Below are 16,816 nucleotides of genomic sequence, written 5' to 3'. Positions count from 1 at the left end.
TGCAATCAGTCTTGGTCCATTTCATCAACAGAAAAACCACATCTTAGAGAATGAAATGAAAACTCTCAATTATCTGCCTGAATATATGTATAAATGACTGTTCATATGTTGAGAGTGAAAAGGAAGAAAAATATGAAAAAGTAAAAAGAAAAAGTAGAAGCCAACACCTTTGACTAGCTCATAAATAAGGCCACATGATTGACAGTTAACTGTGTGTGAAAAGGGAGGAAAATAAGAGAAATAAATAAATAATCAAAGGATCATAATTTTGAGATAAAAGATAAAATATAATTTAAAAGAAAAAACAATTTAATAAAAATTAACTTTAAATATATAAAAATATTTTCAAAAAATATTTAATAATTGTGTTTGATTGTAAGATAAAAGCAGATTTTTTACAGTATATTAAAAATAGAATTTTTTTATATACTTTATATTTTCAATAAATATGAAAACCAAATGAGTTTTTAGGGCAAAAAAAAAGGTAGAAAGAGCATTTGTAAATTATAACCTTGGTAGAAGATTTTTTTTTTTTTCCCTTTTCGGTCTGTGTAGATGGTGTTGGCTCGGAGTTCAAAGACACCTTAAATCTTAGACTGAAGCCTGGTTTCTCTCGGTCTCCACCCCTCCGCTGTTTCTGGATGACTTTGAGAGTGGCCAGTTTGGTTCTTTCTTTCCTAAACCTTTCACTCTCCTTTGGCTTTCTTTAAAACTCTCACTGGTTTTCCAGAAATGCCAGGTTGGTTGAATGAACCAATCCTCTCCTCACCTGCTCTCATTCAGCTCCAAATAAGAGGATTTGGTGGGACTCTAGTTGCTCTGTGGCACATTCCCCTGCAGAGGCCTGAATGGACCTTTATGGGAGGAACAGCACTTTTAAATGGGGTGACATGAAAGGGGCTGAACGGGCGGTGAGAGCGAGACTAATACCCAGTGGAGGGAACAGAGGTCCAGTGTTTAGTTTTTGTTGTTTTTTTCACAAGGCCGTCTGTCACATGGCAAAACTCTACTGTGATGGAGGACGAGTCAGAACAACAGGAATGACGTGCAGTAAAGACATGTCATCATTCAGGTGAAACTGTGGTAAATACTTTGAGCTTTTGAGATCTCCCCAAGAAGAACAAGACCTTTCTGGAACTTCATACCAAAATTACAGCAACTGAAGAGAGAGAACTATAAAATGGACTGTTTTATTTAGATCCTTTTCACCTCAACTGTCAGTAAAATTAGCTGACATTCAGTTTCCCACCCATGACAGAGAATGTGTCTCTTCACACTGGTGTTTGATCGGCCTTGAAGGGCTGATGGGTAGCCTGGACTTCCTCATGTTGTCCTTTAGTAAATACCCCCACAGTCAGACCCGTGGTGGTGGTGTTTTTTAATTGACCTCAGCCTGCTGAGTAGTAATTGATTCAGCCTGAGCTGCAGCAGCTCTGGAGCCGCAGCAGCTCTGGAGCCGCTGGTACGAGGTGGAGTCGTTGCTGTGGCTTCTGCCTCTCTTTCATCTCCCCTGCTCTATATTGTTGGGGAAAAGTCGCCAGTGAGGAATCAGTGGTGCCATCTTTCTTATGGAAATCAACACAGAGAAGAAGAAAAAAGAGAGAGTACTTCTCTGCGGTCCTTTCATTTTCAACCTTGTGTCCTTCTCTTTAGAGGCATCGCCAATGCAGATCTCCTTGCCCTTTGGCTACTGATGTTTTGTCAGAAGAGTGGAGTTGTTTGGCAGATCAGCTTTTTTATGTAGCGCCGTATCGTTTTCTTCCTTTTCACCCCTCTCCTTCCTCCTCTTTCCTCCTCTTTCTTTTTTACCTTGAATCAGGCTGCCAAGAAAGGACGAGAGACAGAGAGAGAGAGGGAGGGAGAGAGGGAGAAAGGGAGGGAGAAAGAGAGTGTGAAAGGAAATCAACAGAAGCTCAATCAGATCCAATAGTGTCTATGGGTTTTTTTTTCTTTGTGGAAAGCATCTTACGAGACCAAACTGTTCCCAGTCACTTTTGATCGTGGCAGTTCAAAGTCCCTGTCGACAGGGAGGTGCAAAGGGAGGTGGTGTGTGTGTGTGTGTGGGTGTGTGTGTGCTGAGCCTCGGTGGAGGTGTACATACAGACACCTAGCTCCTGACCTTCTGTCTGCGTCAGATGTCCTTTGAAAGTTGGCTTGTTTTTCATTAAGCCATTCAGAGGCAGAGAGCAGTAACTTCCTTCCTTCTACTGTGTCTTTATTAGACATTCTTCAGGTTTTCACACGACTAAAGCTCTTCACTTTCCCCCCAATTAGGCCTCGCGGAGCCATACGGAAATTGAATAATTTAAAACATTTGCCAGATAGCTCTGATGTTCTAATGGAATCATAATTTCTGTGCATTTACAAAAATATAAAAAAAAGTCATTATTGGGAGCATTGGAAGTGACTCCTTCCAGTGCTTTTTGGATTTTAATTAGCCTAAGGTCACTTCCATACTGTAGTCTGAAGCTACTTGTTTGTCATTAGCACATCTAATGAGTCATTTGGGTAAAGGCTTTCATGATTCCCTTTGTTTTTACTGTGACTATATTTTTCCTCATAATATATGTAAATATAGAGACCATTTCCATAATGTTCCCCTTTTTTCATTCATCACAGAATAGCAGGTCCTGACTAAACAGCTGTGTAAAGTGCTTTTAAATGTGTGTATACTTTGTCACTGCAGTAGATTTTATCATGAACACACATTGTACAACATTACTGTGTATGGTATCATCATACATAAGGAAAACCCAGAATCAGTTCAGTTACAACATTAAAAGATCATTACAACTGATCATAATGAATCCCAGTGTGAGGCTCAAGGATGTTCAAAGTGGGACATGGGGCCTGAACGTGACACATGTATAGGTTTTGGTGGCCCATGATTTAAAAACCTAATATTTACAGCCTCTAATGATGGTAAATTTATTGTCCTGTGAGAGACAGCAGTTTATCATTTTTAAAAATATTTTTTTAAGAAACAATTTATTACATACAAGTTTTAATTAATTGGCTGTCTTTGCAGAATGGTACCAAGCTAACTAACTAGCTAAATCTTTTCATCAACCTTTCTTTGTAACTGTTTACTTACCTAAATATAATACTTTCCTGCTCTCCCTTCTAGTAATATTTAGGCATGTTCTAGATAACGTTTAGCTTGTACATGTCTTATTTAAAGGTTTTTGGCTAGTTAGCTGATGCTATTGGCTGGTTTATTGCTAGATTCAGTGTTATTGTTTTTGTTTTTTTTAAGCCTCTAAACTTTGCACATTAAAAGTTTGAACATCTGTTGTGGCCATTGTCTTTTTGGATGTTAACTTTAAAGGTTAGCTCTCACTGGTGTAAATATGTTATTACCTAGTTTTCAAACAGACACTTAAAAGTTTCCCCGCTGTCAACATCTCTCGTCTCCCATAATCTGCATCATTGAGTAACCAACAACCTGTTCCCTCATCTCAGGCCTGGAACTCCCCTTCATGATGATGCCACACCCCCTGATCCCTGTCAGCCTGCCCCCAGCCTCTGTCACCATGGCGATGAGTCAGATGAACCACCTCAGCACCATTGCAAACATGGCTGCTGCTGCACAAGGCCAGAGCCTGCCCTCCAGAATGGTCACCTCTGTTATAAAGGTACATTTGTGAACACAGTGGAGGCAGAGTGTGTTGTGGAACGCTTCATATTCATAATGGAGTGTGTGGTTGTAGGGGTTCCAGGAACGCGTGCCGGACAGTCCCTCTCCTGCCCCGTCCTTGGAAGACAACAGGAGGCCCGGCAGTCACCCATCATCTCACCGCAGCAGCAGTGTGTCCAGCTCCCCCGCCCACACAGAAAGCTCCTCAGACAGGATACGTACGTACAACAACTGTACACAAAGACTACAGACCACGAACAGACAGACTGTGGTCCATTTCTGGGTCTAACCACTTCTTTGTAATGTCTCTCAGCAGCTATCCACCACAACGGCCTGTCCATGAACCAAGCTCTGCTCGGCCTGTCCCCCAACATCCCACCTGGTCCTAAAGAGGGAGATCTGGCCCACGACATGAGCCATGAAGTCAAGAGGATGCATGTTGACAAAGGTCAGTCTGGTTTAGTTTGCCAAAAACTATAGATACGTTGTATTGTATTTTCTCAGCACTGCACTGGTTAGGATTGCCTTTTATCTCACTTTATTCAAATGTTTTGGTTAGCCTCCATTATTTAGTTTTATTTTCTCATTATAGGATAAAGATTCAGGCTACATGTTTGCCTTCACTGCCATAACTTTACTCATATTATTTTTCCTCTTTTTAAATTTTGTTTTGCAAATTGTTTTCTGTCAATTTGAAATGACAAATACTAATACTTAGGGCATTTACACTTTGGAAAAGATCACGAGCAATTAGCTAATTTCAGCATTTGTCCACTTTAATACGTGTAACTTTTCAATTTAAAACTCTAAAATTTGGAATTTAAATTTTCTGTTTTTATTGTTTTAGCACTATAGGAGGACTGAATTAGCTGTTAATGTGAATCTTTTTAGACATGCTAATAAAGTTAACTTCTGTATTTTTTAAACATTATAACTTCAGAATAGTTTATCAAACTCTCCAACGTGTTTTTTTTTTTTTATCTTCTAGTTTGTCACAAAACTATTTGTCAGTAAGAGGAACATAAAAAAAATCTCAAAAAGCACATTCAGAGATATCAAGCCACAGGGACCATTCAACATTTATCAAAGCTTCTCGATGAGCCCTGGGTAAAAAAAAATGTGTGTGGGGGAAATACATGCACAAAGCTGAAGGCTCACATTTGTTACATCCCTACTACCTCAGATCCACTGTAGGAAGAAATATGCTGAAAATATTAATAGCCCAGAATAAATGTTTTTATTATTAATTGCTGGATTTATTCAATTATAGATTTTCTGGTGCGGAATGGGAAAATGAAAATGAAAGAGAGTGAAATCTACTAAGCGTGGCGGATTAAATACAAAACGGAGCAAATAATAGATTTGAGTATTCTCTGTTGGTTTTGGCAGCGCTGTGCCTCAGTGTACTGGGTGATACAGGGTGGGCTGAGGCCGATAATGATATTAAAACCACTGTGGAAATCATTGGGCTGAAAGCTCCCCGTTGGCACGGTTGACGTGAAGATCAGTGTTAGACCTTCACTCGCCGGGTGTGAAGTAGTGAATGGTAATAATTAGCAGGATCATGAGCTGAATTTATGGGTCACAAACCGTCTGGCTCTTTCCCAGCATGTGTGTGTTTTACAGTATTTCCAGTTAGGGATGTTCTTTGTGCTGTTACTGGTTTATTTAAAACCAGAAAATCAAAAGTCCACATGGAAATATAATTGAAGAAACACTCCAAAGATTTAGCCTTTGTCTTTGTTTCCATTTGTGTTTCTGTCTTTGTGGCCCAGTAGGACAGATAGTTCCCAGAATTTATATTCTGAGTGTAACCCAGGACTCTCTCTTTGTAAGGCAGGCGTGCTAACCGCTATGCTATGGAAGCAAAAGAATCGTGGCAGCAGTGGGATTCAAACCATGTGCTGATGTGCAGTGAGTTAAACCAGATCAAATCAGGTTTTCTGATGGGAAGCAGATTTTTCTTTTTACCATCACATTCGTATAATACAGACATATAAAGAATAATCAAATATTTTCCTTCATGATAATGATAATGGGAAAAAAAACAGTGATTCAATTATGTGGAATTAAATGTCCTAGTGTCAGACACTACTACAGATCTACTTTTATTTATTTGTTATAGTTTTTCTTATTATTACTTCTCTTCAGGTAAAACTCACAATAAAAATAATAGGTGAGCTGGAAGATGAAGATGAATAAATATCTTTTGAATGATAGCCGCAGATTTGGCTCGTGTAAAAAACCAAAATAACGTCATTGTTAGTAAACAGGAGAGGGAAAAACAGAGAGGTTTAATCAACTATCAGCACAGTAAATCAAACCAATGTTTCCTCAGCAGCAGCGATCCTGCGTCTCCACTCAAGTGCCTCCTCCATATTCACATAATCAACACAAATGCACTGTAATTTCCTTGCAATATTTGAGCAGAAAGCAAATGACCAGGCAGTTAGTGCCTATTCCAGATAGTTGACCCGAGCACACACACACACACACACACACACACACACACACACACACACACACACACACACAGTGTGTTTATTATTATTATCTTTCAGATTGTCAATTCCTAATATGTCACTGGACTTGATTAGAATTCTAGGCTCTCCAGTGTGTGCACCAGAGGTCTCAGGCTGTGGAAAACATTTCTTTCCCTTTTTTTTTTTTTTTCTTCATAAAATAACCCATTAATGCAGAGGAGTGCAACTAAATTAGTTACCAATTTGCTGAGCATGAATTAATGAAGAGAGCTTCTCCCGGCTCCCACAGTTGTAATTTTCATAATAACCCCAGACCTTTATTTGGCAGGTTGTTTAGTTTTTTCGTTTGAAGGTTTTCATTAGTCTAATGAGGACTGTGCAAGGGCGAGCAGTCAGCACAATTTACATGAGGAAGCTATCATAATAAATGAGGCAATTTGAATAACATGCACAGGTTTATGCAGCGAGATAAGAGAGATTGTAGCAGCCGGATTCAGAGGTAACCAATACATTAGAAGCAACTAATAACCAAAGTAATTCCAATAAAAGCTTTAAGTGAAGGGGAATAAAATTAATGATAGATATATTGAACTGTAATGATATGATACACGATGCATTAGATTAATAAAATAAATGTGTCCCATTGTTTGAGCAGGGCAGGAGGCTCGTGCAGCGGAGCTTTGTTTATGGTGACGAGATTTTTTTTTATTTTTAATTAGGCTGGTTCATCGCATCAGTTTGTTTAGATAAATGAGATAACATTCCAATGGTTTAATGATATCTCTCCACTTGTTTGGTCTTTATGATCCTGGCGGAGCATTAAATTAATGCAGGAGAAGAGAGGAAGAGGCAGGATGTGGTGGCTGTGGCTCCTCCTGAGACTGGAGGAAGGGGCAGAGCCCTCGGAGACGGATGCTGTAATGTCACATCACTCATAGCCTATCAATGCTATTTAACTTTTTATGGGCTCTGATGTGGCTGCACTGTTTGTTTTTTGGTTTATATATATATATATATATATATATTTATGATCTTTCCCGTTGTTATTCTGCCAGTGGACAGATTCAGTATTTATTTTTTTAAATCGAAGCTCCTCCTGTGATACTTAAGACTATGGTGAAGTACAATTAAGTAAAACTTTTTTTTCGTAATTAGTAATGCAATTAAATTTGACACGTCCAGTTAGGAACGCTTCAAGCAGAATAATTCAACATTAAAATAGTTTGTATCAAAGCTTAGAATCCAAGCAATGTCCACACCTTAATGCTATAGGGCTAAAAGTTAGCATCATGACATGGTTAAAGTTATTGCATTGTTCCTAGGCATTTATTTTTCTGAACAAAACAAACTAAATATAAACATATATATATATAAACTACTCTTTAAATCTTTAAATTTAATTCATTCTATACTTAATTATTACATTTAATTTATTTAATTATTTTTAGCAAATAGCTGAAGAGATTCAACTTTTTTAACTTTTTACTTATTTCAAATTATTTATTTATTGTTATTAATAGCTAGTAAGTATTGTAGCTGAAGTGGGCGTAAAGTTATCCAGCATATATATTTTTATGGGATGTTCTATCCTAGTCTCCTTTTTAGCAAATTAAACCTGTCCAAGTGCTGAGATCGGCCCCTGAACCACACTGAAGTAATCTACATCTGGTTTTAACAAATCCACTCTCATTTATTATGTTTAATATTTAGATATGAAATTTACAGATATATAGGTGTATATATATACAGAATATACACCCAATATATAGACCCAAATATTGGGATGATCCCAATATTTGGACACTAATTATTTTGGAAAAATAAAACATTCATAATTTGTTTTGTCACCTGGCACCTCAAATCCAGATGGCACTTTTTTTTTCAGTGTTGAAAGTGATGTTGTTTGAACTCGATTATTTGTTTGTCTAAATCTGTCAGAGGAAAAAAAGGGAGATTAGAGGGAAGAAAGGCGAGTACAAAGCTAAGTGTTATCTCACGTGTCTAATTGAATTGCTTCAAACACAGAGTCTGTGGCGATGGCTTGCGACAAGCATCTGTCTCGTGAAACAGCAGGTAGCTGACAAATTTTAAAAAGGTACGGAAGCCTTTGGCTGTAAACTGACTTTGGACATCAAAAAGGTACGGAAGCCTTTGGCTGTAAACTCACTTTGGACATCAAACACTTTGACATTTTTTTTTTTTTTTTTTATCTCCACTTTTTTTTTCCTTGGGGAATGAATGTTGGAAACACAGATGTGTAGGACTTTCTTTAAATGCCATGTGGCAGTTGAAGCATTTTGCCAACAACGAATTTCACCACTTTAGCTCCGGCTGCTCAGTGCAGTTTTAAATGCCACTTCTGTTTAGGCCAAAACAAAATGTCTGACAGCAGAGTCAGAGACGGCTGTAACGTACAAATCTGTGGCCTAGATTGGATAGATGTAAAGATGCTGCTGCTTTACCTGCGCTAAAATGATTTTCAACGTTTGTATCATGACGTATGCTGTTGTTTGGTTGTTCAAAATGTGATTAAATCCTAGACAGATTAGTCAACAATTTTAGCTCATCTTTTAAATTGATCACAACACGGAAATATATATAAAAAACAGTAATGCAAAAAAAAAATCTAGGTTCATTTTTCTACTAAAGTAAGTCTTCTTAAAAGACTTTGTATATTGTCAAAATATCAAACTATATTACAGTATATATTGGCCAAAAGATAACTTTACTGTAGTTTTGAAGCCAAATATTTGACAAGATAGCCAAATTCTTGCTAAAAGCTATTTTTAGTTAGCCCACTCCCACAACGCACCATTGTATCTTGTATTTACCAATAGAAAGCAAAACTGTTGGCTCAAATAGTTAGGTATTTAGTTAAGTATATTTGGCTCACAGGAAGCCCAAACTAATTGCAGAATTGCTTCTAGATTAATGCATTTTAACCAAATGAAACATCATTAGCTAATAGCTTAGAGCGTATTTTACCAATACACCAATGAAAAGTCACATTATTACAGTTATTACAAAACTTTGGGCCTCAAAATCCTGTCCAAGTATCACATTTGGTCCCTGAACCAGACTTGTGGGGTGAAATCATTTTTCCAACAACAAATTTTTCCACTCTTCTCCAGCCGGCTCCCTTCAGTTACGCCTGCCACATCTCTTTTACACCCAGCTAGAAGGTCTGACAGGAGAGCTCAGAGACAGCTACGGTATGTAAACTGATTCTGTAAACCATATTTTAAAAGCGAGTGAATCACTGGTAATATGATATTGGCACTTCCCCGTAAACATCATATATCCTTGTTGACACAACAGGAGATGCACTTGTAATGTCTTTGTATCCCCAGCACAAATGGAAGGTTGTGGTGTATTATGTCACCTCCAGATACATTCTCTACTACCTGCTCTCCTCCCAATCACTGATGAGCTGCGCTGCCAGTGTGACCACAATAGACAGAGACATTTTGCCACGCCTTGTCTTAGCCGGGATGCTGTCCATCGGCATGTACCCCTAATGGCCACTTTATTAGGTACATCTTTGAAACATTGGATCATCTTTTGCTGAAAGCTTTTCAGAGAGATTTTGGTCCACGTTAACAAGTAAGCATCGTGCAGCGGCTGCAGATATTCTGGCTGCACAGTTTCCTGTAGCACCACATTCTAAATGTACGGTGTGGGAGTAAAATCTGTACATGGCAGTATATTAAATCTAATACTTGTTCTGAGACATGGCTTATTGTCTAGAATTCTGAGAGATTATTTCTTTTAGGCGTCAAAGTTTTTGTCTCTTCTTTTACGTATTTTGTTATTGTTAGTTGCCTCTTTATAAACTCCCATAAATTGCAACTAATTTGATGGGTTTTTATTTACCATTATTGGCAAACTCTAGAAATAATTCATCTTAATTACCCATTTTGATGCACAGTTTAATCTGCATCTTGTCCTGACAATATCTTTCCCCCACATTGATTAATTTCCTGACATGTTTGGCTAATATGATATATTGACAAAGATTTGATCAAAATAAAGTGGCCCACATGGACTTTTTAAAGAAGATTTAAAAAAAAGAAATTGCAGAGAAAGGGCGCCCACATGGACTTTTTAAAGAAGATTTTAAAAAAAATTGCAGAGAAAGGGTGGTTTCTACCCTTTGTAGTCTTTGTTCTCGTCCCTTCCCACATTAGCATTTGCAATCATAAAAAAGGAACTTCAGGGACTCTGGGGTCGGACCAAAGTTTCGGAGTCAGTTCGCTCCGCTCCTTTGTGCGTTGTAAATATTTCACTGACATTGATGGTATCTGCATACAGTATCATTAAAAAGTTCCGATACATTCCACGTAAGCGTCTTCTCTTCATCTTCCTGACATTAATGCCTTGTGTTTTTGTTCAGTCCTCTCCGTGTCCTTGGCTTTTGCCAGCTTCAAACACATGCTGACTACCTGACTTTTCCAACCAAGTCAGGAGGCAAGATCATTAGCCATCACAACCCTGAAATGTGACTTGGCAGACAATAATGCTTTATGATCAAACAACTTGTCAGTGCGTCCCGTTGAAATGAAAGAGTGCAAAAAAATAATTCAATAGAGGATCAATCAAATTTCCCTCCCTTTAGCCTGTGTGAGTGAGATTGCTGATGGTGCAGAGAGCGGCTATTCCTCGAGGACATGGGAGAGTTCATTTGGATATTTGTTCTCCCCCCCTCATGAATGTTCCATTGCGTGACACCATCTCCTGCTAATCACATTTCGCTGGGAAAAAAAGAAGGGATGCTTTTAGGGACGTTGAAAAGAGAGAGGTTCTTTTTAATCTTTGAAATGCCTCAAAAGTGACAGAATGCTTTCTCCTGCCAAGACGTGAGCCTCGGATGGGGAGATAAATATGCTGTGGTCAGCTAAGTGTATCTAGTGAGCAGAGAGGCAAATTTAATAATGCATTATCATTCACTGGCGAAGGTGAAATCTCCCTGTCCATCAGAAGGCTGAGGCCTGTTTCATGTTACCCTTCACTGCAAATGAACAAGTGCTTTACTCAGCCGTACCCTAGATGCACAGTAGGCACCGGTGCTCTGCTGTATATGCAACTCCCATCGCTGAGGAAACAGGTCTGTAATCAAAGCAGCCATCTATTGGTCCTGACGCTGGTTGTCCTAATGATCACAGGCCTTCTCCTGATAAAACCTTATTTTTGTGTCTTTCCTTTTTTCCTCCTCTCCTTCTGTCCGAGAACACGAGGTGTGCTTTACATATCTGAGCATCTGCTATTATGCAGATGACACCCGCGTATTTACCCCAATGCCCTTGGACAACAGTATTAAACAATTATGAAGATTAGGTACAATGCGGGAAAAAATTTGTGATTCAAAACAATTCCTATCTTCGCAGCGGCAACTGTTGCGGACAGATAAGGTTGACCCTGACGCCGTGTTTCTCTTCTTTTTTCTTTTTTTTTTCTCTTTTTTCGAAGGAAAAGACATTCCTTGCTGAATGTTTGTATAATTTAATATTTACATGTAAACAGTAATTAAGTGATGCTGCTTACATGCCAGGGCCAGCCTCTGCCAAGGTAAACACCAGCCCTGGTAGTTTGCCACAGTCCATCATGTTTACAGACTTGCAGAGCCGAGTGCTGTTTGTGTGCTCTTCCTTGGCAAAGCCCATAAAACACAACCAATTGGTTGCCGAGTGTTGAACACACTCACTCTTATCGTCTGGCAGTCTGCTCGCTGACTTGAGGACATTGTGAGTCAAACCTTTAAATTTTCACTCTGCGATAATTACTCGGCTATACTTGAGCTTTTATATCCTTTCACTGAGAAAGTAAATCATTCCTAATAAAGAGAGAAAGAATAGGGGCGGGAGGGAAAAGTGCTTGAGGACTAATTCTCTTCACTCCCTCCCTCTCCCCGCTCTCTATTCTGCGTTCTAAAAAGCCTTTCTCAGAGTTTTCCAGTCACCTTGACTTTGCAGCTGCTGCTGCTGCTGCCGTATAGTCTGTTGCTTATCCTGCCTAACCCCAGCTTGTCAATTAGGTGTTTAAAAATTAATCTCTTTAACTGGAAATACCATGCTGGCTTTCTTCCGCCTGTAAATGAAGTGTTATTAATTCGCACAGTGTTAGGAATAATGTTATCAAAACACATTTCCACACATTTACCACGTTGCTCCTCATCAAGCCCTTTTAAGTATTTTTATAACTGTGGAACCGAACCTTACATTGGATTTGCATCCATTTTTTGAGCTTCTACAAGAGGAGCAAGTTCTCCTGAGCCTGACTTTGTTTCAGGACAACCTTCATATGCTTCCACTACGTTGGATTTCTGTAGTTTAAAGTGTTGCCTACGTTCTTTAACTTAAAGCAATGCATTTTGACATAGTAAGAGAGGAATTGTACATTTAGCTCAAAATATTAATCAGTCCTGGGGTCTACTGTAGTTCTGATGCGTTAGTCTCTATACTTTATATCATTCTGCTAAGTGCTTTTTTTTTTTTTTAAAGTATTTAGTTTTATAACTCTTCCACATGTTTTTGTCCCGTATCATAACTTTGTATTGTATTCCCTCTGCTGTGTGAACGTCATGTGAGTTTATTTCCATATGCAGAAATAAAGTAGTGTTAATGTGTTGTTAATGTTAAAAAAACCTTTTTTTTTTCTAGAGTGTTGTCTAAGAACTTCCTCCTCATTCCCACATTCCCTCCTTGGTTCTTTCATCTTCTTTTAAAGGCAGCTCAGTTCATCCAGTCTGGATTAGCGCCAACCGGCGTCCACGCTCATTCAGCAGTAACAGAATGGCATAGCTGCTCCCTGTGGTATTGCAGTGGCAGGCAATGGCACTGACTTCTCCCTCTCTCTCCCTCTCTGTCTCTCGCTCTCCTCTTCCAAATCCAGTGAAGCTAAGATCTAAACGCAAGGCTATCTGTCCGAGCACACCAAGCTAATACTGGCTTCATTAAAAACCTGCTGTGATTATGGGGAGGATTTCCTCTCTGTTTGTTTGTTTGAATGCTTAATTATCAATATGTAATTGGCGTGTGTACTGTGATGTTTGGTGGCGTGTTTGTCTGCGGTGCACATCGCTATCGGGTGAAAACAGGGCTCCCCAGTCAACGTCTAAGTTAAGCCGCATGAGAAGTTGCTCTAATGAATTAATAAACGCTAAACAAAGGCAGAACTAAACAAAGAGTGGGAAATGAACGGCTTGATGATTAGCGGGTCAGGAAGATTAGCACGGGTATACAGTAGAAATGATCCGCTCCATGGAATGGGAGTGATTCACGCCCAAATACCCCATCTATGGTAGAGTCCATTTTAATCTATTGTCAATAGATAGACCTGGTCCACTGGAGTCAATAGGCAAAGACAATCCAAACACCTTCAAAGTGACTCACTCTGATGTCCTTCCTGCAGTATTATCTTCTCGACAGCTCCAGCCTTCAGTCAATATGTGAATTAGAGGAATCTTTTCAAGTCCTTTTCTGTTTGTCCTTTTCATTTTTCCAGTATTTTTACCCTCCTATCTAAAACCCTACCCTCCTTTGCTGATGTAAAAAACCAAGTTCATGGATTAAGCACAGCGATCTCTGACCTTTAACCAACCCTGTCAAATCCATTGCCCCCCTCTCCCCCCGCGCTAACTGTCTTCTCTGTCTCCCTACAAAATGCCATTTTGTCTCCGCTACTGTTCGCTTTAAGAGCTCATTTGAAGGTGCGCTGGCAGAAACAAAAGTCCTGTGTGCTTTTATGCAGTCATCACAGTCAGCCAAGCCTGTAATCCTCAGAGGTCCGATAATGACATAGCCCCTGCATTTATTACATGGAGGAGAGGAGAGAGGGAAAACGCTGACTTTGAACAAATGAACACTCTGACCTTTATGCAATAAATATGACATGGGGCGCATAAAAAGACAAGATATCTTCCTCCTGAATGGAAGTCAACATGGATTCCGGTCCCATGCCTCTTGCTCTCTCTCTCTCTCTCTCTCTCTCCCTCTCTCCCTCTCTCCCTCTCTCCCTCTCTCCCTCTCTCCCTTTCTGTCTCTATCTGTCTTCCTTTCTTCCTCCCTTGCTTCTCTTCTGTTGTCTTTTACAGCTTATGTATCTCTTACTGCAGGTCACGACTTAACAATTGATGAGATCTGTTCGTACTTATTTATGTAGGATGTGATTTTTCACGGAAAGGAGAAGTTGGCTTCCTCAAAACTGAAAAAAAAAATCTAAAGCTGCTTGTTGTAGTAAACCAGTTGAGACAGAAGACAGGAAGTAAGCCATGAAAACCTCAGGATGAAGCTCTGAACATTGTCCAGCTTCATAGGATGTCACATAGAAACATATCAATCTTTGACAGCAGGTCATATTTAATCCAATAAAAAATGGCAAAAGTTGTCAGTTTGTTCTAATCACACGTCACGAGACCAAACCAAATCTACAGTGAAGTTGTGTGTCGTGTCGTCTCCAACAGATGACCAAAGGACTAGAAGAAAACTCCAAATAACTGAAACAGTGTTTGTTTTTAGTGTTGTTCGTTTTTGTGGTAGTTCAACTGGAAAAACTACCTTACTGTACTGTGTTCTACTATCCACAGACATGAGCTGATTCAATGACTTCTTCCAGTTTAGATTTTGTCCGTCATGGTTGCTGTGAACCAACAGTTCTCCTTTGTTGGGTTCTATTCCTTTTTTATGTTTTCCACTGGGCTGTATTTTTTAGGTCCTAAAACTCCCAATAGGTTCTTTGGGTTTTGTCATTGTCACTCTGGCCCTAAATATTCTTCATCCGTACCAGGAAGAGACGGCTTTAACAGAGAAATTCAACATTTCATTGTGTCTTTTCTAATCTCAGTCAGATCCCAATTGAGCACTGCGATTGTCTTTTGTCACCTCAGACTGCCGGGCTGACAGTAAAGGATTTATGGTTATTTCCTCCTCACAGCCTGTCCATCTGTGGCTCTATCTTCATATGGCCTTGAGAATACGATTCAATTTATTAAGGCAAAGCAATGGACTCATTACTTTAAAAAGGTGGCAAGAGAGAGGGAGTGTGTGTGTGAGAGAGAAGTGACACACTGAATTGGTTATTAATGGAAAAGCACAGCCATAGGGCAGTTGAAATTTAATGATATCCTACAAGAAAATATGAGGGTGTCACTCTCCAAAAAGTCATGCTAAATGTCAACATTTTAAGGTCCCGGCGCTAATTTTATGCCTGTGCACAGTAATGTTTTGGAGAGCATTTAGGAAACACGGCCCAGTGGCCAGCCTGATTATCCCGCTCACCTTCTCTCCTTTCTCCAAATGGGTTTGTGCATCAAGCGATTTCATCTCTAAGTGAAGGGAACATTAGGGAGGGGAGGAAGAAAGAAAGAGCGATAGAGGAAAACATGCGGTTTGATTTTCCTGCTGTGATAAGAGAGTGGGAGCCAAATGTTACCTGTTAATCTAGCCCAAACCGACCGGGGCTCTTGACTTTGTCCCCCAGCAGGGATGGGGCAAACACTCATTTTCCTCTCTCCGTGATGAAAAGGAAATTAGCCTAAATGTGATGAGGGCACATTAGTCTGTGTGTGTGTGTGTGTGTGTGTGTGTGTGTGTGTATGTGTATGCGCACAATGGCAAGTACGTGTGTAAAGGGCGTGTTTGTGTTTGAAGGTTTTTTGTTTGCATAAATCTGCATTGCGTGTTTTGCTCTTCCTTTAGTGTCTACAGTACATTACACACTCACACACTCACACACTCACACACACACGCAACATATGCGAGTGATAGTCACTCCAGAGGAATTTGTCTTTGTATGGATCATCACACACAGACTGTGTGTGCGGAAAATGTGCCTCCAAGACAGTCTTAACCTCCACCACTTTCATTCTACTGAATACACTTGTGAGCTTTCCTCTGTCTGCGTGATGACGTCTGATGTTAAAATGGAGCTTTGACAGAGCAGGGTTTACTGTAGTGATCAGTGAGTGTGCTGTGTCACATGCTGAAAAGGCCTAACAGTAACTAACTGTTTAAGCATTAATTCTCTCGTATATTCATAACAGACGACCAATGAGCACAGACATTTAGAAATTAAATTAATGTTATTCAAGGTTTATTATAAGAAATTATCCAAATGAAAAATAATTGTAAAATAATCTTTTAGATTCCGAGAGAATTGCTGTTGAACTAGGACTGTAGCAGTGATTTCAGACCTGTTGTGTTGTTTAATTTTTAACAGTTACATTTTATTCAACTACTTTTTTGCTGCTCCTGCACCAGGAGGACTGATATTTCCCTTGACAAGATATTCCAAACCCAGTGTTTTTAAGTGCAGGTGGGATAATGCAGCGTTGGCCACTAATAGCCGTCCAAGAGGTCATAACCACTCCATTTGAAGGAGGCTGGTTTCCTCCGCAGCCGCGGCAGGTCAAATCAAATGTAATTGTGCAGTGAAAAGTCAATGCATTGCTTTGTGTTGGCCGCGCTGACAAACGGCAGGTTTAGCATTCAGTCCTCCTGCTGCGAGGAACACAGGTTTGCAAGGACAAAGGCTTCACCTGTCAATATATCACACTGACTGTCTAGCCACTTCTGCACTGCCTCGCTCTCTCTTTCCTCCTCTGTCAGCCGTTCATTCTCCACACACCCATTTTATTTCAGCATCCTCTTCTACCGACTCAACCTCACCAATCTGTCCATCCATCTTCTGTCTTTCACCATCT

At 39.6% G+C, this 16,816-nt stretch overlaps 1 protein-coding gene across 19 annotated transcripts in view; it reads left to right on the top strand.

Annotated features, from left to right (window-relative positions):
- dachd (dachshund d) overlaps window positions 1-16,816 on the top strand; it is a 182,601-nt gene that overhangs the window by 146,348 nt on the left and 19,437 nt on the right. For 10 of the 19 annotated variants that reach the window (XR_001761270.2, XR_001761271.2, XR_003052200.1 and 7 more), the window contains 4 exons: window positions 3,463-3,635; window positions 3,711-3,855; window positions 3,951-4,085; window positions 9,252-9,332. Coding sequence is in view for 15 of the 19 variants with exons in the window: in XM_017039797.2 (XP_016895286.1) it covers window positions 3,463-3,635; window positions 3,711-3,855; window positions 3,951-4,085; window positions 9,252-9,332 (534 nt within the window). In the remaining 4 variants the exon portion in view is untranslated. Of the gene's footprint in view, window positions 1-3,462; window positions 3,636-3,710; window positions 3,856-3,950; window positions 4,086-9,251; window positions 9,333-9,470; window positions 10,202-16,816 lie in introns of those variants that run through there. The other 9 variants (XM_017039799.2, XM_025063853.1, XM_025063856.1 and 6 more) reach the window with 5 other exon arrangements.

Source organism: Cynoglossus semilaevis, chromosome 16 (genome assembly GCF_000523025.1).
Source record: "Cynoglossus semilaevis isolate Cse_v1.0 chromosome 16, Cse_v1.0, whole genome shotgun sequence".
Classification (NCBI taxonomy): Eukaryota; Metazoa; Chordata; class Actinopteri; order Pleuronectiformes; family Cynoglossidae; genus Cynoglossus; species Cynoglossus semilaevis.
Note: the sequence above shows the minus strand (reverse complement) of the source record. Positions and strands in the feature narration are given on the sequence as shown.